The 23,832-nt window shown below is 54.1% G+C and overlaps 10 protein-coding genes across 10 annotated transcripts; 7 read left to right on the forward strand and 3 right to left on the reverse strand.

The window, feature by feature from the left end:
- Nucleotides 1–817: 817 nt before the first annotated feature.
- On the forward strand, nucleotides 818–2,321 carry PODANS_1_6320 (uncharacterized protein; the record flags this gene model as incomplete). The annotated part of the gene is made up of 2 exons (XM_001912815.1): nucleotides 818–928; nucleotides 996–2,321. 2 exons carry the CDS (start codon nucleotides 818–820, stop codon nucleotides 2,319–2,321), a joined length of 1,437 nt encoding a protein of 478 aa, XP_001912850.1.
- A 715-nt stretch (nucleotides 2,322–3,036) lies between these two features.
- Nucleotides 3,037–5,644, forward strand: PODANS_1_6330 (uncharacterized protein; the record flags this gene model as incomplete). The annotated part of the gene is made up of 4 exons (XM_001912816.1): nucleotides 3,037–3,212; nucleotides 3,284–3,398; nucleotides 3,499–5,528; nucleotides 5,590–5,644. The coding sequence occupies 4 exons, from the start codon at nucleotides 3,037–3,039 to the stop codon at nucleotides 5,642–5,644; spliced, it is 2,376 nt and encodes a 791-aa protein (XP_001912851.1).
- Nucleotides 5,645–6,405: 761 nt separating this feature from the next.
- PODANS_1_6340 (uncharacterized protein) lies at nucleotides 6,406–7,555 on the reverse strand (the record flags this gene model as incomplete). The annotated part of the gene is made up of 2 exons (XM_001912817.1): nucleotides 6,406–7,448; nucleotides 7,528–7,555. The coding sequence occupies 2 exons, from the start codon at nucleotides 7,553–7,555 to the stop codon at nucleotides 6,406–6,408; spliced, it is 1,071 nt and encodes a 356-aa protein (XP_001912852.1).
- A 1,520-nt stretch (nucleotides 7,556–9,075) lies between these two features.
- PODANS_1_6350 (uncharacterized protein) lies at nucleotides 9,076–10,955 on the forward strand (the record flags this gene model as incomplete). The annotated part of the gene is made up of 2 exons (XM_001912818.1): nucleotides 9,076–9,166; nucleotides 9,292–10,955. The coding sequence occupies 2 exons, from the start codon at nucleotides 9,076–9,078 to the stop codon at nucleotides 10,953–10,955; spliced, it is 1,755 nt and encodes a 584-aa protein (XP_001912853.1).
- A 968-nt stretch (nucleotides 10,956–11,923) lies between these two features.
- On the reverse strand, nucleotides 11,924–12,409 carry PODANS_1_6360 (uncharacterized protein; the record flags this gene model as incomplete). Its single annotated transcript, XM_001912819.1, has 1 exon — nucleotides 11,924–12,409. The coding sequence occupies one exon, from the start codon at nucleotides 12,407–12,409 to the stop codon at nucleotides 11,924–11,926; it is 486 nt and encodes a 161-aa protein (XP_001912854.1).
- Nucleotides 12,410–13,391: 982 nt separating this feature from the next.
- PODANS_1_6370 (uncharacterized protein) lies at nucleotides 13,392–14,741 on the forward strand (the record flags this gene model as incomplete). Its single annotated transcript, XM_001912820.1, has 2 exons — nucleotides 13,392–13,557; nucleotides 13,621–14,741. Coding segments are annotated over 2 exons (1,287 nt in total), but the record flags the coding sequence as incomplete, so codon positions are not given.
- Nucleotides 14,742–16,396: 1,655 nt separating this feature from the next.
- On the forward strand, nucleotides 16,397–17,801 carry PODANS_1_6380 (uncharacterized protein; the record flags this gene model as incomplete). The annotated part of the gene is made up of 2 exons (XM_001912821.1): nucleotides 16,397–16,643; nucleotides 16,696–17,801. 2 exons carry the CDS (start codon nucleotides 16,397–16,399, stop codon nucleotides 17,799–17,801), a joined length of 1,353 nt encoding a protein of 450 aa, XP_001912856.1.
- Nucleotides 17,802–19,236: 1,435 nt separating this feature from the next.
- PODANS_1_6390 (uncharacterized protein) lies at nucleotides 19,237–19,906 on the forward strand (the record flags this gene model as incomplete). The annotated part of the gene is made up of 2 exons (XM_001912822.1): nucleotides 19,237–19,349; nucleotides 19,402–19,906. 2 exons carry the CDS (start codon nucleotides 19,237–19,239, stop codon nucleotides 19,904–19,906), a joined length of 618 nt encoding a protein of 205 aa, XP_001912857.1.
- Nucleotides 19,907–20,668: 762 nt separating this feature from the next.
- PODANS_1_6400 (uncharacterized protein) lies at nucleotides 20,669–21,472 on the forward strand (the record flags this gene model as incomplete). Its single annotated transcript, XM_001912823.1, has 1 exon — nucleotides 20,669–21,472. The coding sequence occupies one exon, from the start codon at nucleotides 20,669–20,671 to the stop codon at nucleotides 21,470–21,472; it is 804 nt and encodes a 267-aa protein (XP_001912858.1).
- Nucleotides 21,473–21,535: 63 nt separating this feature from the next.
- PODANS_1_6410 (uncharacterized protein) lies at nucleotides 21,536–23,503 on the reverse strand (the record flags this gene model as incomplete). Its single annotated transcript, XM_001912824.1, has 1 exon — nucleotides 21,536–23,503. The coding sequence occupies one exon, from the start codon at nucleotides 23,501–23,503 to the stop codon at nucleotides 21,536–21,538; it is 1,968 nt and encodes a 655-aa protein (XP_001912859.1).
- Between the last annotated feature and the right edge of the window lie 329 nt (nucleotides 23,504–23,832).

Consider the following 23,832-nt stretch of genomic DNA (forward strand, 5'->3'; position numbering starts at 1 on the left):
CCCCGCCTGAGGAAATCCGGGTCGGTCAATCAAATCGTACAAAGAGTCGAAGATATCGTATCTTCCCTCCTCAACTCGAGCCAACATTGGAATCTGATGTGAGACGTTCATGGCGAGTAACGCAGAGAGATAAGCGCCGTTGGCACACTTCCGAGATGCAATTCAACGGCCCGGTTACCATCACCAACGGACAGCCCAGAACAGAGGTTCCAGTTGCTGTGTGAGACAGCAACGTGGGGAAATCTGGGCCCTCGGTCGAGGCGTGAACAGCGCGGAACAGGGGCCACGGTGCGTTAAGCGGCCAGCCCCTGTGCATTTTCAGCCCAGCCTTACCGCAATGAGCATCCAGCCTTGGCTTGCAGGTGCCTTGTCGTCGCAGATGAAAGCACCCAACCCTTTGCCGCCGGTTTGGATTGCGCTTTTCGGTTTCTGTCGACTCCTCATCGCCATTCTTCATTCTGTTGACCTGCTTTGGTTCACTGGTTCACCAAGACGGCCAGTTCATCAATAACGTCAACGTCCGCCTCACCCCCGACTTCCTCCGCTTTGGTCTGGGGTAACGCCGATTCCCCGCATCGAGAGCCAAGCCATTGTTGACGAATCCGCCTTGTGGGAGCTGAGCTGAGAGCGAACCATCCGCTAGGCACGAGCTTTTTGGATCGGAGAGACGCAACTTCGGGAACGAGTACAATGCGGAGCACCCTTTGCATCTCGTAGCAAGGCATAATCGACGACGTTTCTTTTTGGATATTCTGCTGTACCGTGTATCACTGTTGGGCTCACTCGGTTCGCTTGGAGACTGAAAAAATAGTGGAGGATGCCTCCGCAGCTTCGAATACCGATCTTTGTAACGCTGCCAGTCGGTCAAGATGAATCTCGCAGATTGCTTTCTCGGAAAACCAGGGAGCAGCCTTCCAAAGAAGCACAGGTAGGCTTTTCCCTCCCAAACAGCCTTGATTCTTTAGTCTCATTCTTACCGTCTCCGCCATCTTCAGATCGTAGGCGCTGTTCTCGGTGGCATCTTTGCCCTCATCATCATATACTTCTGCACCCGGTCCCTCTGGAGAAAATGCCTTGGACCTCGAGGCGGGAAGTACAAACAAACAGAGCGAGAGGACGACTCTCCGACAACTCGACAGATCAATAGAGAGGCCCAGGATAACCTGGAGGACGCATTGGCTGGCGCACAAGCACAGAATGGCGCCACCAACAACAACTTGGCGGCCGTCGATCGGTCCACATCAGTTCGCAGCGTTATGACATTGCCAGTGTACCGACCCAAAGCGACAGAAAACGAGCAGGTTCTGGGCAGGGAGGGCGAGCGCGATGGTATTGATGTTGTCGTCGAGATGCCGACGGCCGAGCAAGAGGAGGAGTTGCGCGAACAGGAAATGGAAGCTCTCTATCAGATTCGGGCGGCAAGACGTCGACAACTAGCCGATCGCGAGGAGAGGCGGCGGTTACGACGGGAAGCGCGCGAGGCGAACGATGTGGTAGCTATGCGGGAGTTGAGGGAACGGGGTCGAAGCGTGGCGGCGATAAACACGGTGGAAATCGAGGAGCTGAGGAACGAGCACGAGCGGTTGAAGGAAACGAGAGCGCGAGCGGTGAGCACTGTCGCGTATGGCGACTTGGGAGTTGCAAGGGCAGATGGGACTAGGATCCGGGCGAATAGTACCGACAGCGAACGGATTGGTCTTCTCAGCGATGCCGCGAGTATCGGGGCGTCCACCCAACCAGAGAGCCTCCTGTTGAGGCGTGACAGGAGTCACAGTGCTGCGACTCTCAGTATCGACACGACGAACCGCCCAAACACACCGAGCTTGACGACAGGAGGAAGCGCCTACAGCTTAAATAGCGCAGGATTAACCAGCGCCGGGTTACCAAGTGCTGGTTTGCCAAGCGCAGGATTATCAACCCGGTCGAGAGCAAACTCTGGAGCAAACACACCACGGGTACCGAGCGCAATGGCCACCCCAAGAGCTGGGTCGAGTCCCGAGATGATCGATACCGCAGACCTGGCCGACTTTGGAATGCCACCGCCCGACTATGACGAAGTGAGCTTGGACGACATCACGCCTGGGCACTCACGTCGCAATTCTGGGGTATCAGCCTTATCGGGCAGGAACAGCCCCTTCAACGAGCCACCCCCAGACTATCCAGGCCCCGGACCAGCCAGGGCACGCAGCAACCGACTGTCGGCAGCCATTCAGGACCTCGCCACACAGGCTCAGGAAGACCAAGAGCCTACAGGTCGGCCAGGGTTGAGACTGAGCCAGGTGCCACAGATCGTTATTGAACCGTCGAGCGCGAGACCATGAGAACAATAAGCATTGGATGTAACTGAGTATTTGGGATACCCAGAGATTGGATGTACACGTACCTTTTTGGACCCTTTGGCTTTGGAATTTGGGCACGACGAACGAATATCAGATGATTTGGCATGGAGTTCTGTTGGTTCTGGCTTTTAAATAGGAGAGTTCCTTGGATTAATTCTGTCAAGGGCAAGTTGCGAGGGTGACTGAGATGGAGGTGGACTGTATATAGGTACTTGGTTATAAAAGAAGACGTGTTGAAGCAGAGGATAGTGGCAATCGACAGGCGTTCGTGGTCTCAGTCATTTGGCACTGTTTGCATTATTTGTTCCCGTAGAATAATGTTCGTCTACAAGCCAGATAGATACCCCGCGGTGTGTTCTACTCAACTACAGCCTACCCACCTGGATGAGGGACTGTAAGCACACAACATCTGGATATAAGAGTCCTGGATTTTACAACCGAGCAACTTGAACTGGGCTACACACACCAACATAGGGTCAACAATGTTCACTTTGCTCCCCTCCTTGGATGTAAGAAACAGGCTGTGGCGTGAGTGGTCAATCCAGTTCCCGGCCCCACTAAAAAAATTCGCGGAGCTGGAGTCTCGCCGGGAACCACCGTACCGTATCCTGCGGGAATCTTAGCCCCACGAACGTCCCCTTCCCTCTTGTTTGTGGTTGTTGGTGTCATTCCTTTTCTCTTTCTTCGGCCAGCCAAGATGAGGGTAATACGGGCTGTAAACAGCTGTCGCGCTGCTCTTGCGACAAGAAACGCAGCGCTGGTGGGCCGCCGGGCCTTGCCATACGCTGCTGCCATCAACAGCGCCAGACTGGGAGGTCTCAGAGAGTTCAGCAGGACGTCCAACTACAGGGCTGCCGAGGGTGCTGCTGCCGCGTATGGCTTAACCCCTTAACCTAACATGACATCTTCAAGCAATGGCTGACACTGGAGAACGGGAACTACAGTCTCAAGCAGGCCAAGGAGCTGGCCCAGGCCAACATGACCCCCGAAGCTGCCGCCGCGAAGGTCTCCCCCGCCGAGGCTGCCAGGTTGGCACATGTCCGGAACATCGGTATCGCAGTATGTTATGGCCTTGGTTCAAGATGACAAGTTGGTCGAAGAACCAACTGGACTTTATTGGGGAACAGGAAATGCTGAGACAAGCATGGCAAACCACTAGGCACACATCGATTCCGGCAAGACCACTGTATCCGAGCGCATTCTCTTCTACACCGGCAGAACGAAGCACATTCACGAAGTTCGCGGGCGTGATGGCGTCGGTGCCAAGATGGACTCCATGGAACTGGAGAGGGAGAGAGGTATCACCATTCAGTCTGCCGCCACCTTTGCCGACTGGAAGTACAAGACCAAAGACGGCAAGGAGGATACCTACCACCTGAACTTGATCGACACGCCCGGACATATTGATTTCACCATCGAGGTCGAGAGAGCCATGAGAGTGTTGGACGGCGCCGTCATGGTGCTGTGCGCTGTCAGTGGTGTCCAATCCCAGACCATCACGGTCGATCGCCAGATGAAGCGTTACAACGTCCCCCGTATCTCCTTCGTCAACAAGATGGATCGTATGGGTGCCAACCCCTTCAGGGCTGTCGAGATGATCAACTCCAAGCTCAAGATCCCGGCTGCCGCTATTCAGATTCCGATCGGTGCTGAGAAGGAGTTTGAGGGTGTCGTTGATCTCATTGAGATGAGGGCAATCAGAAACGATGGCCAACGTGGTGTCAACGTCAAGGTCTCGAACCAGATCCCCGAGGAGTTGAAGGAGTTGGCCGAGCAAAAGAGACAAGAGCTGATTGAGAAATTGGCCGATGTCGACGATGAGATCGCCGAAATGTTCTTGGACGAGATCACCCCCACCCCTGAGCAGATCAAGGCTGCTATCCGCAGAGCGACTATTGGCCTCAAGTTCACCCCTGTGTTGATGGGCTCTGCCCTCGCCGACAAGTCCATCCAGCCCATGCTTGACGCTGTCTGCGACTACCTCCCCAACCCCAACGACGTTCCCAACATGGCTCTCGACCGGTCCAAGGGCGAAGCTCCTGTCAGCTTGCTTCCCTACAACTCTCTTCCCTTTGTCGGCCTCGCCTTCAAGCTGGAAGAGAACCCTTACGGTCAGCTCACCTACATGCGTGTCTACCAGGGCTCCCTGAAGAAGGGCCAGTACCTCTTCAACACCCGCAATGACAAAAAGGTCCGCATTCCCCGCATCGTCCGCATGCACTCCAATGAAATGGAGGACGTGGCCGAGATTGGTGCCGGTGAAATTTGTGCCGTCTTCGGCGTTGAGTGCGCCTCCGGTGATACCTTCACCGACGGTCGCCTTCCTTACGGCATGAGCTCCATGTACGTCCCCGACGCCGTCATGTCTCTCAGCATCAAGCCCAAGCGCAGCAGCGACGCCGACGCCTTCTCCAAGGCCATGAACCGCTTCATGCGTGAGGATCCCACCTTCCGCCTCCACGTCGATGAGGAGTCAGAAGAGACCATCATCAGCGGTATGGGCGAACTTCATCTAGACATTTACGTCGAGCGTCTCCGCCGTGAGTACAAGGTCGACTGCGAGACTGGCAAACCCCGCGTCGCCTACCGCGAGACCATTAGCCGCAAGGCCGAGTTCGACTTCTTGCTCAAGCGCCAGTCCGGCGGTCCCGGTGATTACGCCCGTGTTGTTGGCTGGGTCGAGCCCAACGCTGAAGACGCCGAGAAGAACTACTTCGAGACCCGCGTCGTCGGTGGTACCATTCCCGAAAAGTACCTCGCCGCTTGCGGGAAGGGTTTCGAAGAAGCCTGCCTCAAGGGTCCCCTTTTGGGCCACAGGGTCATTGGTGCCAGCATGATCATCACTGACGGTGCTACTCACGTTACTGATTCCAGTGACTACGCCTTCAACCTCGCCACTCAGATGGCGTTCCGCAAGGCCTTCCCAGATGCGGGCGGTGCAGTGCTCGAGCCGTTGATGAAGACGACAATCACCGCGCCGGTGGAGTTCCAGGGTAACATCCTCATGTTGATGAACAAGAGGGGTACCATTGTTGATACCGAGGTGGGCGCGGATGAGTTCACGCTTGTGGCGGACTGCAGTTTGAACGCCATGTTTGGGTTCAGCACTCACTTGAGAGCGGCTACGCAGGGTAAGGGAGAGTTTAGCATGGAGTTCAGCCATTATGCGCCTGCGCCGCCGCATTTGCAGTAAGTTTTTCTCTGGTTGATGATGCTGAGGAAAGATGACTGACATTTCTTCGAATTATAGGAAGGAGTTGGTTGCTGCCTATGAGAAGGAGCTCGACGCCAAGAGAACCAAGTAAATCAGCAATCGCAAGATTTGTTGATAGGATTTGGGGATTTTCCCGCCCCGCGCCCCCCTGGCCAGGGCTTGGTGAGAATGATACCCGCCCTGCTCAAAATTTAGAGCTATGGATGGCTTCGCCATACACCAGTCATCACCACGTCACAAGGGAATCATCACCCCTACGAGCCATGAATAACTTGGTGTAGGGCAATCTCAGGGGTAGATACACCACGAAGAGGTACCATAGACAGATGGATAGGCATAAAATGGGACAGGAAAACAAGGTGGGACGATGATATCGGTACACAATAAAGGGGTCATGTGCTTTTTTTGATGTTGTTGGATGTATGTATATATGGATGGGTAGACAAAGATTGTATGATAGGTGCTGTCTGATACACACGGGGCGCAAGGCGCAGAGGTTGCGTCATATGGGGTTTGATGGTTAATGAACGACATCCTCTCTCTCTGTCTCTGATATCAGATGGCTCTCTTTGAGACCCAGCATACCCCTGGGCCTATGGGTTATGACATCCGGGGAATTCCCGGGTTATCCTTGTGACAATATGGCAACAACACCCGAGTTTTCATAATAGCTTCATTACCGCCCTCAACACAGCTCCTGCTTTTATTTTATCTATTCCAGAGACTATCCCATCTCCCCTGATTTTTGATAACGTTTCCTGTGTAACATGTCTACATGAAAAATGGGGTATATATATGAAACATGTCCACTCATTATTCCTCTCGACGTCTCCCTCCCAAACCCATCATCACTTAAAGACGTCTAAGGATATCCTGCAAGACCTCCTCAGTCTTGGCAGTGCCGCCCAAGTCGGGGCTGACGTACTTGCCCTCCTCCAAGTTAGCATCCACAGCAGCGTAGATCTTGGCAGCAGCCTCCTCCTCATCAAGGAACTCCAGCATGAGCGCAGCGCTACGGATAGTAGCAATAGGGTTGGAGATCCCCTGGCCCTGGATATCAGGCGCGCTGCCGTGGCAAGGCTCACCAAGAGCAAAAGTCTTGCCAACGTTGGCGCTGGGAACGAGACCAAGCGAGCCAACAAGAGCAGCGGCACCATCAGACAAGATGTCGCCATAGAGGTTAGGAGCAACAATGACATCATACGCCTCAGGCTGGCGGAAGAGCTTGTAGACCATCGAGTCAACAATCTGCTCCTCAACCTTGACAGAGCTGAACTTGGGGTCGGCAAGGGCAGCCTTGGAGGCGGTGCGGAAGAGGCCGTCGGTCTGTGACAAGACGTTGGACTTGTGAGTCACCGTCACGAGAGGGCCCTTGTGGATGCTGGGGGCTCCGCTCGCCCGGATCTTTTGCCGGCGCAGGGCAATCTCACCGGCCATGGCGGCGATGTTGGTGCTGGCCTTCTCGGAGATGCGCTTGATCGCCTCGGCGACCTTGCCCTCGGGGGTGTCGTAGGTCTTCTCCTCCTTGACGTAGAGGTCCTCGGTGTTCTCACGGACGATGACCATGTCGATGGGCTTCTTGGCGGTAGCGACCGTCTTGACGGGGCGGACGTTGGCGTAGAGGGCCAGTCTTTTGCGGAGGGCGACAATGGGGGAGGAGTACCCCTTGACGGCGGTGGTGGGGGAGCTAACAGCACCGAAAAGACCGCCATTGCAGCTCTGGAGAGTCTGGACGGTCTCTTCGGGCAGAGCAACGCCGGTCTTCTCAAAGGTCTCCCAGCCGGCGTTGAGGTCGACAAAGTCGAACTTCAGACCCAGAGAGGCAGGGAGGGCCTCGAGGACACGGCGACCAGCGGGGATGACCTCCTTGCCGATGCCATCACCGGGGATGAGGCCTTGTAATCGCAGCCAGTGTTAGAAAAAGCAAGTTTATTGTGGTGAAAGAAGCAATCATGGGTTCCCGCAAGAACATACCGATAGTCAAAGCTCTTCTGGCAGCCATGTTTGCGCGTCAATTGACCTTTTTTTTTTCTTTTGGTTTGGGAGGTTTGTTTAACGGGCAAGCCACGGGCGAAATTATTGGCCGCGGGCTGAAAAGGCTCGGATTGCGTTCTTTCGGCAGCCGGGATCGGAGCTAGAAACCGTGGATCTTGATGTTGCCCCGCGGTTGGTTCCCGAGAAGCTCAAATCATTTGCTTGGCTATTTCCCGTTCGGGTGTAAATGAATGCGATCCAGAATGTGGGGTTGGAGCTCCAACTCGGTTTGCGTTGGGCCTGGCCGTTTTCCAGATGGCCTGTTGAAACGTTCTCCATGCTTGCCTGCTTGCTGGCAGGGTGCTCCTTGAAGTTCAATATCATATCCCGTACCCTCTTATCAACAACCCGGAGCTGTAGGGCTGGAAAGGAAGGTGGCCTCAAGCGGAATATCGGGATTATTCCTACCGCTATGCCGTATATGTCTTCTACATCGGACGGAGCACAAGCATCTGCGCTTTATATGATGATGCCGCCAGACGCAATGCATGACGGACATCTGAAACACAAGTCAGAAGAAGGCGGGATGGCCTTCTCGAAAGGGTATCCTGGCGCCAAAGACGGCTGGTCCGGGGAAAGCTGCGTTCTGATGCCCACGGTGGTAGCAAGACCGGCTCTGACAGGTTGTGTGTGTTAGACAGAGAGGCAAGCGGCGCTTTTCCAACGAAAAAGGCTGACGGCGTGTGGCAATGTATGTAGGAGGATATTTATTAGAGCATCGCGAGTGGTGGACGGTGGTGGACGACCTGGAGCACAGCCCCTGAAACCCACCTCTCTGCTGGAGCTGTTCCAGCTTTGGGCCAACCGTTGTGCACCCACCTCAACGGCGCTTTGGCCAAGATCACACCAAGATAAAGACAACAAGAGGCTTTGGCTGTCGGGGTCTCAGGATTATCAACAGAAAATCCCTCGGGGCTTTCGGTGCGCCAAACAGATTGATTTGTCTGGACGAAAAGTGCTGCGAGGCATTAGGGGCAGTGTGTGTCCCACCGAACCGCTTGGCAAAGCTCCCCTGAACCAACCCTTCCCCAAATTGTTCTCTTAATTTTATGAAGACACCTTCACATTTTTGGTGCCACCACGGTCCGTTGATACTTTATCTGCATCTTTTTCGCATCCTGTTCGCGACACGCAACCTCCGACCACCCGTACATTGCTCCCACACCATTGCCCGTTGCGACGCCGCCATATCCCACCTAGTCTGTTGTTGTATTTCCCGGCTTCCTCACATCAGCTGTTTAATCGAGCGACACGGGCTCTCTTGACCATCCCTCGGGTCACTTGGCGCGGGGGAGCTCAAAGCGCGTCTCTTTCGCAAAGCCCGGCGCGCCGGGTGCTGCCCTCCAAAGTCGACTTCAACACCACCCCGCGTGACGAAACCTCACACGACTCAGTCAAGATCTCTTTGCGCTTTAGTCATCGCCTTCGGGGCCCTCCACATATTTGAATTGAAAACCCAAACGGGCAGCTACTGCCACATCCGCCATCATGAGTGCCGTCAAGAACCTTCGCGCCATGTTTGAGCAAAAGGGGGAAAACAGTCCTCCAGACCGGGGTCGTTCGCCTGGTGTGCCTTTTGGTAAGGATCATCTTGTGCTGTTCCTTTGCGCGCAACACCTGCCGGCGCATTCGGGTGCCTATGCGCATTCCGTGTGGCAGCTGGCTACGAGGTAAACATGGCTAATTCTGTCGTCATTGTTACAGTTTCCGGCGCCGAGTCCCCACGTCCGCTGGCCAAAGTCCGAACGAGCTTCATCGCAATCGAAAAAGACGGTAGGATGGGCTTGACACGAGAAGGCAGCCAGGATTCAGTGCCCGGGATTCGAAAGCTCAGCGGTGGATCTAGCGAAATGACGACGCCGACTGCTGGAAAGGAAATCTCGAATCCGTTCGAGAAATTTGAGAGGCTCACGAGCACGCCAAAAACTTTCCTTAGAGACCAACCAATTGTGGAATCACCACAGGCGAAGGCAGAAGAGAAGACGGCGACATCGCCGGTCAAGGAAGTGAATGTCGCACAAACACCGACCGCACCTATTGTGAAGAAGGAGGAAGTGAAGACCCCAGAGCCAGCCCTGGATGGCACTGCGGAGAAGACAGTCACACCAGCACCAAAGCCGGAGACCAAAGAGCCAGTAAACGAGACAAGCGGTGCGAATGAGGAGAAGAAGGAGACAACTGCCACCAAGGAAGCCACGAAACCCACCACCACCACCATCACACCACAGTCGACAGTGAAGCCGATGACAACTTCTTCGACAGGAAAGCTCGATGTAAAGTCTGCGAAATCGCCAGTCACCACCAAGCCCCCGAAGAGCCCAGCTCTGAGACCTCAGCCGAATTTGGCTGCGCCTAAACAGACGCCCGAAAGGAAAGTGTCCCACACCGAAAAGACAATGACACCAAAAGCAGCCACTCCCGCCGCAAAGGCCTCTGCTCCTTCCTCGGTGAAGAAGCCACCTCCGCTCCATGCATCCCCCGCAGCCACAGGGTTTGTCAAGCCAAAGGTCAAGTCACCAACAAGACCAGTAAAGCTTCCTCCAGGCCTCACAACGCATACGGCTGCCTCCGGTTCCAAGGTCCACGGCGACAGCGCACAACACGCCAGTTCCCTCGCACGCTCCGCCAGCAGAACAAGCATGTCGGGCACCACTAGCAAAGCCGCGCCGGGTAAAACGCTCAAACGACAGAGTTCGACCGTTGGCCGCTCCCGGCCGAGCATAGGACCCCCTCCGCCTCAGCCAGCCAAGGACCATGCTCCTAAGAAGGAGAAGCCGGTTGACGAGAGTTTCCTCGCGCGTATGATGCGGCCTACCCAAGCCTCTGCCAACAAGGTCACACAAAAGGTGCCCATTTCTCCACCCAGACATGGGCCAGCCTCCCGGAGAACATCCCCAGCGTCTAAGCCCCGCGTTAAGAAGGCTGTCTCACGACCACATAGTGCCACGTCAGGACATAGCGCACCTTCAGCATCGCAGACCAGCCTGGCTCCAGCCGCCGAGATTGTTCCCGCTTCAAAGTCTGCCGAGGACGACGCTAAGCACGCCGCTCTCGATGCCGTGGCTGAGAAGACGGCGGTTCAGGAGGTAGCAGTCCTTGCGGAGCAGGCTGAGACCGCCGAGGAGGCCGTGGAAGCCGCCAAGGAGGTTGAGGGTGAGATCACTCTGCCAGAGACTTCCCCTGGGGTCAAGGCTGTGACAAACAGCATGGAGCGCATGAGCGTCGGGTCTGCCGATTCCAAGGCCGAAGTGAGCGGACATAGCAACGACAATACCTCTTCCCCCTCTCCTTCTGCCACAGAAGAAACCGAGGCTTCCGTCATCGACAACAAGGAGAGCCATTCCGAAATCTCCGCTATCGCCGCCTAATTACCTGTCGCGACGGACTCGACACCTTGTTTAATTCTTTGTATTCTTCTTGACCGCGGCCCATGGTACCGCACTTTGTTACCTTTTAACACCCCCAAAGAGGGATTTTGGCTTGTCGGTTTTGCATTGCTCTTTTAAGCGCTGCTAATGACACCTATTTGTTTGTATTGGTTGGAGGGAACGCGAACAAAAAAACTCCCAGCTTTTTCGTATGATACCTTTTTGTGTGTGTGTGTGGGGGGGTGGGGGGGGGGTGAGGGGGTGAGAGGTGAAAAGAGGAGGAAAGTGCTTTGCCTTGTTAATTGGGAGAGAGGGAGAGAGCCTGTGGATTCTCATTGTTGGGTTTATGTTTTTATTGGCTTTCCGTTGTTGGTACTTGCCTCATATTCGGGAGTTGTTTGTTTTTGATAAGCACAGCAGGGAAAGGGAAAGGAGAATGGTAGGGAAATGGGGGGAGAAACATTAAGGAAGGGGGGAGGAGTTTGTCTATATAGAATAGGGTTTTCGGTATATGTGTGTGGTTTGGTGTTTCGGGGGGGAGGGCAAACAGCACTTTATTGCATAGGACACCGCACGCAAGATGCATACAAAAGAGACAGAGGCTGGCAGGCACGCTCGCGCACACACACAGTCAGGCACACAAAGCATGTTAGATTAGTATGAATAACAGTATTCATTGTACAATTCCTTTCCGAGGCCATATATGGAAGCTGAATCAACTGGTAGCCTTGTTGCTAAGGGTTGCCTCTGAAATCTGCTTCAGTTACAGTCTGCTCATGTGTCTTTGATCTTGGTGTATTTAACTTTGATGTACATGTCTTTCGTCTTCTCCCCACTATCTCGTACACTCTCATCGTTGGGTATGATATCCTTTACATCCTTCCTTCCACATTCCACCACCATCAACGCCCCCTTCTATTTTTTTTCTTCTTGTTTTTTTTAATTTCTTGATTTCTCCCTCATCCACCCTACGAAACCCTCGCCAGAACCAGACCCCCCACCCTCTTCTCCAACGCCTCCCTCACCTCCAACACCCCCTTATCCGTGCACAAAAACAACGTCTCCCCCAGGTTGAGCCCCTTGATATGCCCCGCCTGGAACCCCCTCGCAATCTTGGACAGCTCCTTGTAATCCGCAGTCACCGGCCTCTTTGGCTTGGACACGGCCTGGAGGTTGGACATGACGGGCTTGTTGTTGAAGTACTTGAGCCCCAGCCACAGACGACGGGTGGAGACGTTGGCCGAGGTGACGGGTTCGGTTTCGAAGGTCAGAAGGGCTTCGGGGGGAGGGGGGGTGAGGCCGGCGCGGGTGACGGAGGAGATGAAGCCCGCGCGGTGGAGGGCGAGGGCGAAGCGGAGGTTGTACTTTGTGTTGGGGATCGAGGTGAGGCCTAGCTTGGCGCGGGAGGCGTTTTGGAGGTGGGAGAGGGCGTTGCAGATGGAGTGGATGCCCATTTTGGATGTTGATGAACCTCGGGGGGAGGGTTTGATATGGAATTGGGTGGGTGCTGGGCCCCGGGTTGGGGAGGGGGGTGATTTGGTTGTTGGCTTTTGGGGGGGTTAGTGGGGACTTGAGAGGACGGTTTGAGCCGGGGGATTCGTACCAGAAAGAGAGGGTGAAAAGTGGTGGGCGTGGAGGACGTGGAGGGGTGTCGTCGCTGGAGCTGTCGCCGGTGAGGTGTCTGTTCGAGTCGATTAACTCAAATCGGCTCTTTCCGTTGTCGCGGTTCCAAATTTTTGGCCAGTCTCCGGGACGGGCACGGTGCGGGCGATGGGAGAGATCGCACTGTGTTGGGCAGGGGTTGCAATTGACAATTGGACAGAGCTCTGACCACCGGTACCTACCCCGCTATGAAGGCTTGGCAGTATCTGTTTAAGCGCCCAGGTGGGAGGGGCACCCACTCATTCACAGCATCACAACCACCCGAGCTGTCCTGACGGCATGTCCAGGGGTAGGATCATCACGCTGTAAAAAAGAGGTGATTTGTTGACGGGACGGGAGTGATGGGCTTTCAATTGCTCGCTAATGTGCGCGTGGGCCTGCCCAAGGGACGCCTAAGCTCTCTGGGTCATGGTTCCAGCTCGAGTGTCGCACAGGGGGGAGCTGATGGGCTTGTCTCATAGGAATACCACCGTGATCTTTTTTCTGGCTACTTTTTTTTCCTTTTCTCTGTCTCCTGCCAGCTTGACTGAACTATCTCCTGTCTTTTCCCTAGTTCTGGGTGGAACTAGAGTTGTGTTGCGCCGCTGTTCTCTTTGTGTTTCTCACCCCTCATCACCACCAACTTCCCCTCATCCTGTCGATCGCATCGCGCGTCGCAACGATGGCCGCCCGGCCGGGAGAAGAACTTGTAGCCACGCTGTAAGTATGCTTGCTTTCTTTGTGCCTCTACGCATTATTGTGAGGTTATATGTCCTAACTTGGAGCATGTGAAGCTTTGGCGACGTTCATTACTTTTACGGGCCACCAACAAATAACCCGCCTCATCATCGATTCGATAAGGGGTCCTATGTCTACCTCTTCGAGGACCCCAATCAGGGACGCGCCCGTTTAGAGATTGCGAACCAGCCAGGCACAGAGGATCAAGACGCATTTGATGGCTGTAAGATACCTTGGCTTTGTCGCACAAGCAATGATGGCACTTGCTAACCAAGCATGTTGCCAGACCTCGACAATGTCCACCTCCAATACACATACAAGCACACTTGCCTCGTAACCCTCATCGTCGGCCAAGTCAATAACCAAGAAGAATGGCACCTTCCAACCTATGACCCCCACAACCAAGCCAAATATCACTACAAACTTCACTCCCTTGACCTCTACTTCTGGACTCACCAAGACGCCCTCGAGTTCGTCAACGGCATCCGCCGCGTCCTTCCCCATACCCAATGCGAAGTCCTCGATGAACCCGGGCCTCCACCCCGTCAACCCACCGAAGCTAGCTCCCTTGTTCAAAAGCTCGAGAAAGTTGCCATCTCCGACTCCTCCCCAGCCCAGCAAGCCAACCCCGGCGTCCCGTCTTTCCCTGGCCCTCCGGTGTCCGCAGTAGATGGCGACCTCCCTCCTCCCCCTCCTCCCCCAGCAGCCTTCTCACCTATCCCTTACAACCCCGCCGCGCCCGCAGCTCCAGAGCAGCTCCGCCACAGGGAAAAGACTCCCCCTCCTGAAGACGGCGTCGCCAACCCACTCCATCAAACCCTCGCCTATGACGCCGCCACTCCTTTCTCCCCTGGCCTTCCACCCGGACCAAGCCATCTCAGCCCGTTGAGCCCGGGCATCCCACCTCCCAACCTCCAACACCCCCCCGGAGCGCCAACATTCCCCGGTCCCCCCGTGGCATCACCCGGCTTCGCCCCCCAAGGCTTCGGCTCCCTCGGTGGTGTAGGTGCGCCTCCTCATCCAGGCATCACCCGCTCAGTAACCATGCCGGCAGTTGGTACTCCCCTCTCCAGTCCAGGGCTGGTGAGTCCTTACGGAGGCGTTGGGACATTCCCGGGTCAGCCGCAGGTGTATAACCCCGCTGCTGTGGCGGCCGTGTCTCAGACACCTACACCACCTGCCGTGGGTGGGATCGGGGCTTCACCCGGCGTTGGGGTCCAAGGGCCGCAGACGGCGCAGGCGGGGCTGCCGCAGCAGAATGAGTATGCTGTGCATCAGCAGTTTTATGTGCCGGAGGAGGAGTATAGACCGAAGAAGGAGGTGAGGGGGAAGCTGGAGGAGAATGCGGGGAGGTTGGAGAGGGGGGTGTCGGGAATGTTGAAGAAGTTTGAGAAGAAGTTTGGTTGAGGCTTGGTGATGTGTTGGAGAGAGGAGTGTTTCTGGGCTAGGCGTGGGGTTAATTAGTTTGGATACAAGGTGTTCGGCAATTGGTTCGTTTCTTGCTGTTGGGTTAGGCGTATATAGCTTTTTGGTCAAGCACAGCGTTCGTTACACCTTCTCATGGCCCATTGACAGCCTTGTCAGCAGAAGGCACCCTGCTGCCCATCGCCGGGCCAGTCCAGTTCCTCTACCTGCTTCCAGGTTGTCAGTGGTGTAACTAGGAAGTAAACCCAGCAGAGAAAATGCAGAACATCCTCGGAACCGGCCGGCATATTTGACATCATCATCGACAAGACTTATCTTTGCCCCATGATGATATGACCTATCACCATCGGGCCGGCCATCGGCCACACTCACACACACACACCACCGCATCGGTTAGGTCACCCGGAATCCGCAACCCCCGTTCCGACCCGTGAGGAGGACAAGGGCAGCGGCGCCGTGCTTTTTTTGCGGGGGTGGCTTTTCGCACCACATGGCCCAAATCCCGTGCTTGTCTCACACCATTCTGCCGTTTTGAACGACATCATTCAACATCAATCGTCCGCCTCGCCCCCGTACCCCTCCTCTACTGTGCAGAAAGAAGGGAAGATTACTTTTCCAAGCGGTACAAGCAGCCCTGCTTGAGAATTAAACAAGTATTTGCTTGGTAATTGCTCTGTTTTCTCTTACGTTATGTGCCTGCGTTTTGGCGTTGGTGTTGAGTAATTCCAAAATCCTCCTCGGCACAACCCTAGGTTTCTTGGTGGAGCTGAGATAGCGGTGATCTGGCCTGGAATCTCTCGGCAGGTATCCATCGTCTTGACGGTGATAAAAAAACGATGAAAAACAAGAAGACAGGTTGAGAGAGTTGACATGGCACTGCGAGCTTGATAAATAATCACCTCTCTCGTGCTCCCTCGGTGTTATAAGACGAAAGATTGGTAAATCCCCAACAACAGTGCTAAGCTTTTACTTGACGTCTCCAAGAAAATATAGCAGGTACCGGAAGCTTTCTCACCTGCGGCGGAGAAGGGGCATGATACCACACACCATCCAACTAACAAACTAGACTAAACCAGTTGAGTCCACTTCCTACCCCAGACAAGACACAAAGAAAAGGCGGGGTGGGATTCGGCGCCGGTTTGCGAATTCCCATGTGGTTCATTGATCAATTTATTGGAACAAGCGAATTCTTCTTTTTTCCTTTTTGATGGCTTGTCCCAAAGAAAATTAAGTCCTGGTTATATCCGCTCGACACGGGATGTGGACGATGATTCCCGAACCTTACCTAGGTACCTTCCTCCTATGAATACTGATCACGGCCCCGCCGCCACTTGCGTATCCCTTCTTTCAAATGCTCTAAAAGGTGAATGAAAAGATACGAAGTTGTCCCTACCTAATGCCGTCGATGGCCTCATGATTTGATGTTACTCTAGACCTCGTCCCCCCGACGATTTGAAAGTGGATGCTCAGACCAGAGACCTCAGCTTATACTTATCCGGACGATATATCCCCACCGCCACCAACCGAAGTCACTTTTTCTTTGGAACAAAACACCGTTATCCTTTCCAACGACAGCTGAAAGAGCCTGTTGGACTGGAAAGAAACAAAGTCAGAAAAGAGGTCTACGAACACAGACCATGAAGGAGAAAGATTCCACATCCGCCTCCGACTCGGACAGAACAGACGGCGAAATCTCAATCCCAAACGACCAGAACATCGCCGGCTTCAAGCCCAGCCACAACACAGAAACAGATCCTGCCTCGAATGTTGACCCACCACCAGATGTGGTCCCAGATGGAGGTCTCACAGCTTGGCTCCAAGTCCTAGGCTCGACCGCTATCCTCGTCAACACCTGGGGTCTTATCAACACCTTCGGGGTCTTCCGTACGTCTTGTTCCATCCCATTCCCCTTTGCGAAATCTAACCCGTTGCACAGAGGCCTACTACGAAACAACCCTCCTATCCTCCCATCCACCCTCCTCAATCTCATGGATCGGCTCTACCCAAGCCGCCCTCCTCTTCTTGGTCGGCGTGTTCGCCGGTCCTCTCTATGACGCCGGCTACTTCCGCCACCTCCTCATCACCGGCATGTTCCTCATCGTCTTCGGCCAGTTCATGACCTCGTTATGTACCGAGTACTGGCAAGTCCTTCTCGCGCAAGGGTTTTGCATGGGGAGCGGCATGGGAATGACTTTCCTACCTTCAGCTGCGATCCTCAGTCAGTACTTTGCCCGCCATCGGGCGTTAGCCTTGGGCATCGCCTCGGCAGGGTCGCCAGTTGCCGGGACGGTTTTTCCGATCATCTTTTCAAAGTTGGAGAAGAGCCTGGGTTTCGGCTGGGCGACGAGGGTGATCGCCTTCATCCTGCTGGGAATGTCGGTCATACCAGTTGCGTTCATGAAGACCAGGGTGCCACCTCACAAGGGGAAGAAGTCGCTGGTCGACAAGAGCCTTTTCAAGGATGGTCCATATTTGAGCTTCACCGCTGGCGGTTTCTTTGCCTTCTTGACGCTCTATGTCCCGTTCTTTTACATCACGCTGTATGGCACATCGCAGGCGTCGGTTACCGAGTCCTTTGCGCCGTATCTGGTTACGTTGGTGAATGCCGGGTCGATTTTTGGCAGAATTATCCCCAACGCGCTGGCGGATCGGTTTGGGTGCCTGAACCTCATGCTCGTTTGCATGTCGGGGAGTGCGATTCTCGTCTTCGGCTGGCTGGGAGTTAAGAATCTCGCTGGATCAGTGGTTTTTGTACTGCTGTATGGTGCCTTCTCGGGCGGCGTGGTCAGCTTGACACCTAGTGTTGTCGTCGAGCTATCTCCTGATCTTTCGAGAGTTGGAACCAGAATGGGTTTTGGGTTCATTGTCTCTGGAACTGCGGTTCTGATTGGGACGCCCATTGCGGGTGCGGTCTTGGGTGGTGAGAGTGCCAATGCCAGATGGGTGCCGACGGTCCTGTATGCTGCCTGTGGGCTTTTGATTGCGACGTTTCTCTACTCGACAGCGAGGTTTTTGCAGTATAGAAAGAAAGGAGGGTGGTAGGAAGTGGTCATAGGGGCATCTCATCAATTCATACCTGCTACTATATGCATTGGGAGAGACGACATGTGCGTGATGTTTGGGTTTGTCCATGACCACACGAGAGGCTAGAATAGTCAGTTTACATTAGGTATATGCAACTTACGGATGATGCATGATATAAAGAAAATAAATAGTACCTTGGCCCAAACTACCGCATCATCTCTGATATCAAGACATCCGCAACTGCCGGGAAGAAGTGTGCCCAGGGAAGTCTGAGTCGCGCTGACACAGTAGTAGATATGCTCGACTGAAACGTGTTTGATGCCAAGCACATGAAACCAAAGTACTCCAGTCTGGAATGGGCAATCATAACCGAGAAGAGTAAAGAGCTACCAGAAAGACGTTTCGTGATATGTTCGTGGTGTTCCATGGATGGAGAGCTCTTGCGTGCCAAGCATCACGGACAGGGAGCTTAAGCACGGTTCAACTCCGCAACTTGCAGCGTGCACGGATCCCAGAGTGTCCTCGACCCGTTTGGCTGCATGTGATCCCCTGCGAAAAAAAAAGTTCCATCATTGTTCCTTCAGAAACGTTACGTCGATGCGGATACGATGTTCTGGTGGCTGGTGGTTCAACTGACAACTGTCATCGGGGTTTAGTATTTACAAGGCTGCTTTGTCTCGGAAACCCAGCGATTGAAGCAACCCGATTTGTCAGAGGGCAATCTGCAGCCAAAACGCGAGGGCGAGGGCCGTGAATAATGTCTTACAGCACTTCCGTCAGCCCTTATTCAGCAATGCTAAGGTCAATCTAGAGTGGGGCAGTCCTGGTGTTGAGGGGCAGTTTTGAGAGGGGCAAGGCCTGGGCGACCAACACAGCTAGCTGAACATCAGCTACGGGCGTGTGGGATACCACTATTTTGCACTCCAGGGTGTCCTAGACGTTGAGTATCCTATATTTGGTAATGGATCAATAACTTGTGCAGAGACCGGATGCGGACAATGCTAAGCATGGCATTCGCGATATCGGTTTTGGAAGCATTTCGAACGTGTTGACAGGCCCGTCGGGAGGGGGAGCCGGACCAATTTCGGTGCTACACCGACGCCTCTTGGGCGTTGCGTTACTAGACATCGAACCCCTCCGTCGGTCGCCAGCAATCGTTGATCCAGGGTTGATTATCCGATCATGACGAATGCCGACAAATGCAGATGAGGTACCCGCAACACGGGGGTCTAACCTGAGACCTTCTTTGACGCGGGATCTTCCCTGGTCAGTACCCCATCCCTTCCCGCTGTCATTTTGACAAGTATGTATATATAGACTTGACTTCCTCCCTCTTCTTTGCCTATCCAGCTTGTTATCATTCCCAACATCCAGTTGATACCCACGCCTTGATCTTTCCAAGCACCACTTGATACCCATTAGCGTCATATATATACCCACATAACCAGTCAACATGGCTCCCAAGATCGCAATTGTTTACTACTCGATGTACGGCCACATCAAGCAGTTGGCTGAGGCTGAGAAAGCCGGTATCGAGAAGGCTGGCGGCACTGCCGATCTCTACCAGTAAGTTGTCTGCCCTTCAGATCATGAGACATGCTAACAGTGAAACACCTAGGGTCCCCGAGACTCTTTCTGACGAGGTCCTCGCCAAGATGTACGCTCCTCCTAAGGCCACAGATGTCCCCGTCCTCGAAGACCCAAGCGTGCTCGAGCAATATGACGCCTTCCTCATCGGCATCCCAACAAGATACGGCAACTTCCCCGCTCAATGGAAGGCTTTCTGGGACAAGACCGGCAAGCAATGGAGCTCCGGTGGTTTCTGGGGCAAGTACGCCGGTGTCTTCATCTCCACTGCCTCTCAGGGAGGTGGCCAGGAGTCCACTGCTCTCGCCGCCATGAGCACCTTCGCCCACCACGGCATCATCTACGTGCCCCTCGGATACGCCAAGGCCTTCGGCATCTTGACCAACCTGGATGCGGTCCGCGGTGGTAGTGCCTGGGGAGCGGGTACTTTCGCTGGTGGTGACGGTTCTCGCCAGCCTAGTGATGTGGAGAAAGAGCTGGCCACCATCCAGGGCGAGGAGTTTTACAAGACGGTCGCCAAGGCTTTCAGTGCGTGAAATCACCATCGTGAGTGTTTGTGTGGGAGAAGTGGGACGGCATGTGGCTAATAGGTGGTGAAAGGGGGTTCATCGGGGGGAGAGTCAGTTCCTGCACCGGCTGTCGTTGAGACTCCAGCTCCAGCAGCTGCCAGTGCCCCTGCAGCTGGGGAAAGGCAAACGAGGGCCGAGCCAGTGCCAGAGCACAAGGAGGAGGATAAGGAGGAGGAAGGAGGACCATGCGGATTGCCATCCAAATGCGTCATTCTATGATTTTCTGCAAATAGCGTTACAATATTGTTTTTTTCCCAGCGAATACACATATGGATATCAAACACACCACATCTGTCGACCACCTCCAATCCCTTGGCCAACCTTGAACCTGCAACCCTGCATAAGGTATGTGAACAGGCAGGACGTAGCACAACATTTCATCCATTAGGCACCCATCCAGACCATTTCATCGAGATTTCTTTCTTGCATTCTCGGATGAACCTTTCACTCCAAATTCCAACCGCCTCAACTCAATTACAAAGCAATTGACTCACTTGTGAGAGGGTTAGGGTTATGCATGTAACAAATACATCCTCCACCTGCATCAATTTATTTTAGCTTTTTTGTTTGCCTTCAAGCCGGCTCGCTTTCAACATTCACTTTGAACTCAAAATTTTCCCCCTTTCCAACTTTTTCCCAACCTTTTCCCAACCTTGAATCCCCCAATCCCATCCCCGTTTTCATCAACCACCCATCTCACTCATCCTCTCCAACATCAAAAATCTTACCATGCTCCTCCGCCATCCCTCCCTCCACCCCGACGAAACAAGAGCATCAACCGCCAACAACCAAGACATCTTCCCCAGCATGTCCTCTCACCCAGCCCCCAGCCCACACCAAGACCAAGACGACACCGAGCCCGAAAACGGTCAGTTCGACGACGTCTGGGGCGACGATGAAGACAATGACTTTATCCCCTCTTCCACCACCACCGTCTCATCCTCCTCAGAAAGAGAACGTGACATCAACCGCCTCAAAACCCTCCACTCCAAAACCGGCTACATCGACGGCATCACCCACGCCAAATCCACCTCCGTCCAAGCCGGCTTCGACGAGGGGTTCACCCTCGGAGCCAACATCGGCTCTCGGGCCGGGATCCTCCTAGGCATCATCGAAGGCTTCGTGGCTGCTTTTGGGCTGCAGTCTATTTCCACTTCTCCACCTCAGCCATGGGAAACCGCAGAGTGGGGGCGGTTAGAGGTCCTTCTCAACGAAGCCAGGCGAGAGCTTGACGTGAGAAGTGTTTTTGCCAAGGACTGGTTTTGTGAGGACGGGACGTGGAACTACCCCGTTGGTGACGAGGAAAGCGGCGGGGAGGTGCTCTTCCCGGATGTGGCGGCTTCTCACCCTCTGATCAAAAAGTGGGATGCGATTGTCAGGCGGGAAGGGGAGAGATTTGGACTTGATTGGAATGTTTTGAGAGATGAGGAGGGTGTTGAGAGGGGACATGAGTACGATCAGGAAGAGGAGAACAGCAGACAAGGGAACCAGCCTGCTGCAGCAAAGACTGGAAATCAGGCTCTTGCCTGGTAAAATTCTTTCAGGGCTGCTACAAAAAGCGTCTCTCAACTCAATACAGACACCGCATCATTCAGCTCAAAACACCCCATCGGCAGCATCTTTACTCCACTTCCCAGCGATTTTGGCAATTTGTTTTTGCACCCTTTCCGCAACCACATCTCTCAACTCCGTCTTGGGCTTGACATACGGCTTCACCGTCTCCCTCACCTTCGTCTTTTGCTCAAAATCATACGCCAACCCAATCAGTTTCTCCTCGCTGAAACCCTCACCAACAAAACTGATACCAAAGGGCAAATTCCCTGCCCAACGCACCAAATCTCCACGTTGGTCCTTTTCCTCAACCACACTTCCATCATTCGGCAGTTTCCCCATCGGCACCGTCACAACTGGAGTTCCCAGCATCGCCGGCATGGTAGCGGACCACCAGGTCGGGATAACCAAGGCGTCCAACGAATGGTTTTTGAGCGCTCCCAAAATTCCCTGCGAGCCAGCGGCATAGATCTGGGCAGAGTAATTACCCCAGAAGTAAGGCGAGTCGTTTCCGTGGCCGGTATTGGTCAAAACACCCTCCCAGCGAGCGACATCTCGGTCGGGATAGTGCTCCAGGTGTCCGTGAGATTTTGTCCAGTTTATCAGAGATTGAAGGTCGGTGAGATTGGCTGGATTGCTGGTCAACGAGGCAAAGTATCTTGGGAGTGCGGAGATGAATTCGGCGTTTACGACGTGCATTTGATATGGGCCGAGGTTCATCAGGACCTGACCGGGCAAGTACAGGTCGTCGATTATCGTTGCGTTGGCTTCTCGCAGGACGCCAAGGGCGGTGTTGAAACTCGAGACAATGTATTGGAATGATTGCGGCAGAGGGCTTGGGATCAGATTTCTTGGGATGCCGATTCGTTTACCTGACAAGGAGCCGAGTTGGCAGGCGGAGACGTAATCAGGGAGCGTTTCGAAGGGAATAGAACTCGTGTAATTGTCTTTTGAGTCTTTTCCGGCTATGGCAGCGAGGAGGTATGCGGCGTCCTTGACCGTCCTGGCCATGGGCCCTATGGTGTCCTGGCGTTCACTGATAGGCACGACAAGGTGGCGGGAGGTCAGGCCTACAGTCGGCTTGATGCCAACAAGGTTGTTCATCTGAGCCGGGGCGATGATTGAACCATGGGTTTCAGTCCCCAGGGAGGCAGCTGCCAAACCAATGGAAATGGCCACACCGCTGCCGGAGGAGGAACCGACGGGATCTTGTTTTGGGAAATAAGCCCCTTCTGTTTGCCCACCGGTCGAGGACCACCCATTGCTCGAGTTGAAACTTCTAAAGTTGGCCCACTGGGACATGTTGGCTTTCCCCAGTATCACCGCACCTGCTTTCCGGAGTTTGGCCACCACGGTGCTGTCCTCTGGCACTTTTGCTCCAACAAGGGCGTATGACCCGGCGGTATTTTCCATCTTGTCAAAAGTCCCAATACTATCCTTCAATAGAATCGGGATACCGTGAAGAGGTCCCTTTTTGTCGCCCGCCGCCCGAGCAGCGTCCAGGTCTGCCGCAATGGACAAGGCATCGGGATTAATCTGTGTGACCGCCTTGAGTGTCGAATTAACCTCGTTGATCCGTGCGATGTAAGCGTTCACCAAGTCAACCGTAGTAAATAGACCCGAATCCAACCCCTTGATCAAATCCGGAATCTCCGCGTTGAGAAGTGAAGGGAATTTTTTGCCTCCTCCGTTTGAACAAGAAGGCGTAGCACAACTCTGCTGAACCCAGAGAAGTGTCAAAACAAGAGCGAGCAGCTCGTCAACGGACGCAAGCATGTTGCTGATCTTCCCGAGAGCTTCGAGGTCGTGTATTGCGTTTTGCAAGGTGAAAATACAAACAACGAGAGAAACGAGAAGGAGGAAGAGACGGGCCTTGAAAGGGAGGAGCGTGGAGGCCTGATGTATCTTTTCTTGCTGCTGTCGTTGTTTACCCTCCGGGGTACCCAGGAGCGGTTCGACCGCCTCGGATTGACCACCCATGTCGGCGTTGGATTGGATCTCGGTGTTATTCATTGGCGATGGGTCGGTTGATCTCAGTCAGTCCTTGCTTAGAGCCAAGAGAAAGTTGCACGAATCTACCCGATTTTGTCAAAACCTGACCCTAACTAACAACTCTCTTAATCCCCCCTCCCCCACTTTCCTACAAGATAGGCAGTCGTGGCTTCCCAACTAGCGGAGACAAACGGCAGGTAACTGGCGCGGTAGTAGAGAAGTTGTGTGCTGTGTAACCAATAGTCGAGGCAAGAGCTCTTAGAGGGAAGGAATCCATGGTTACATGTAACCTGGCGGGGTCCAAAAGCTGCCGTTGGTCCTTCCCGACTCTCGGGACAGGGGCCCAAAGG

The sequence above is a fragment of the Podospora anserina genome, chromosome 1, assembly GCF_000226545.1.
Source record: "Podospora anserina S mat+ genomic DNA chromosome 1, supercontig 1".
In the NCBI taxonomy this organism is placed as follows: Eukaryota; Fungi; Ascomycota; class Sordariomycetes; order Sordariales; family Podosporaceae; genus Podospora; species Podospora anserina.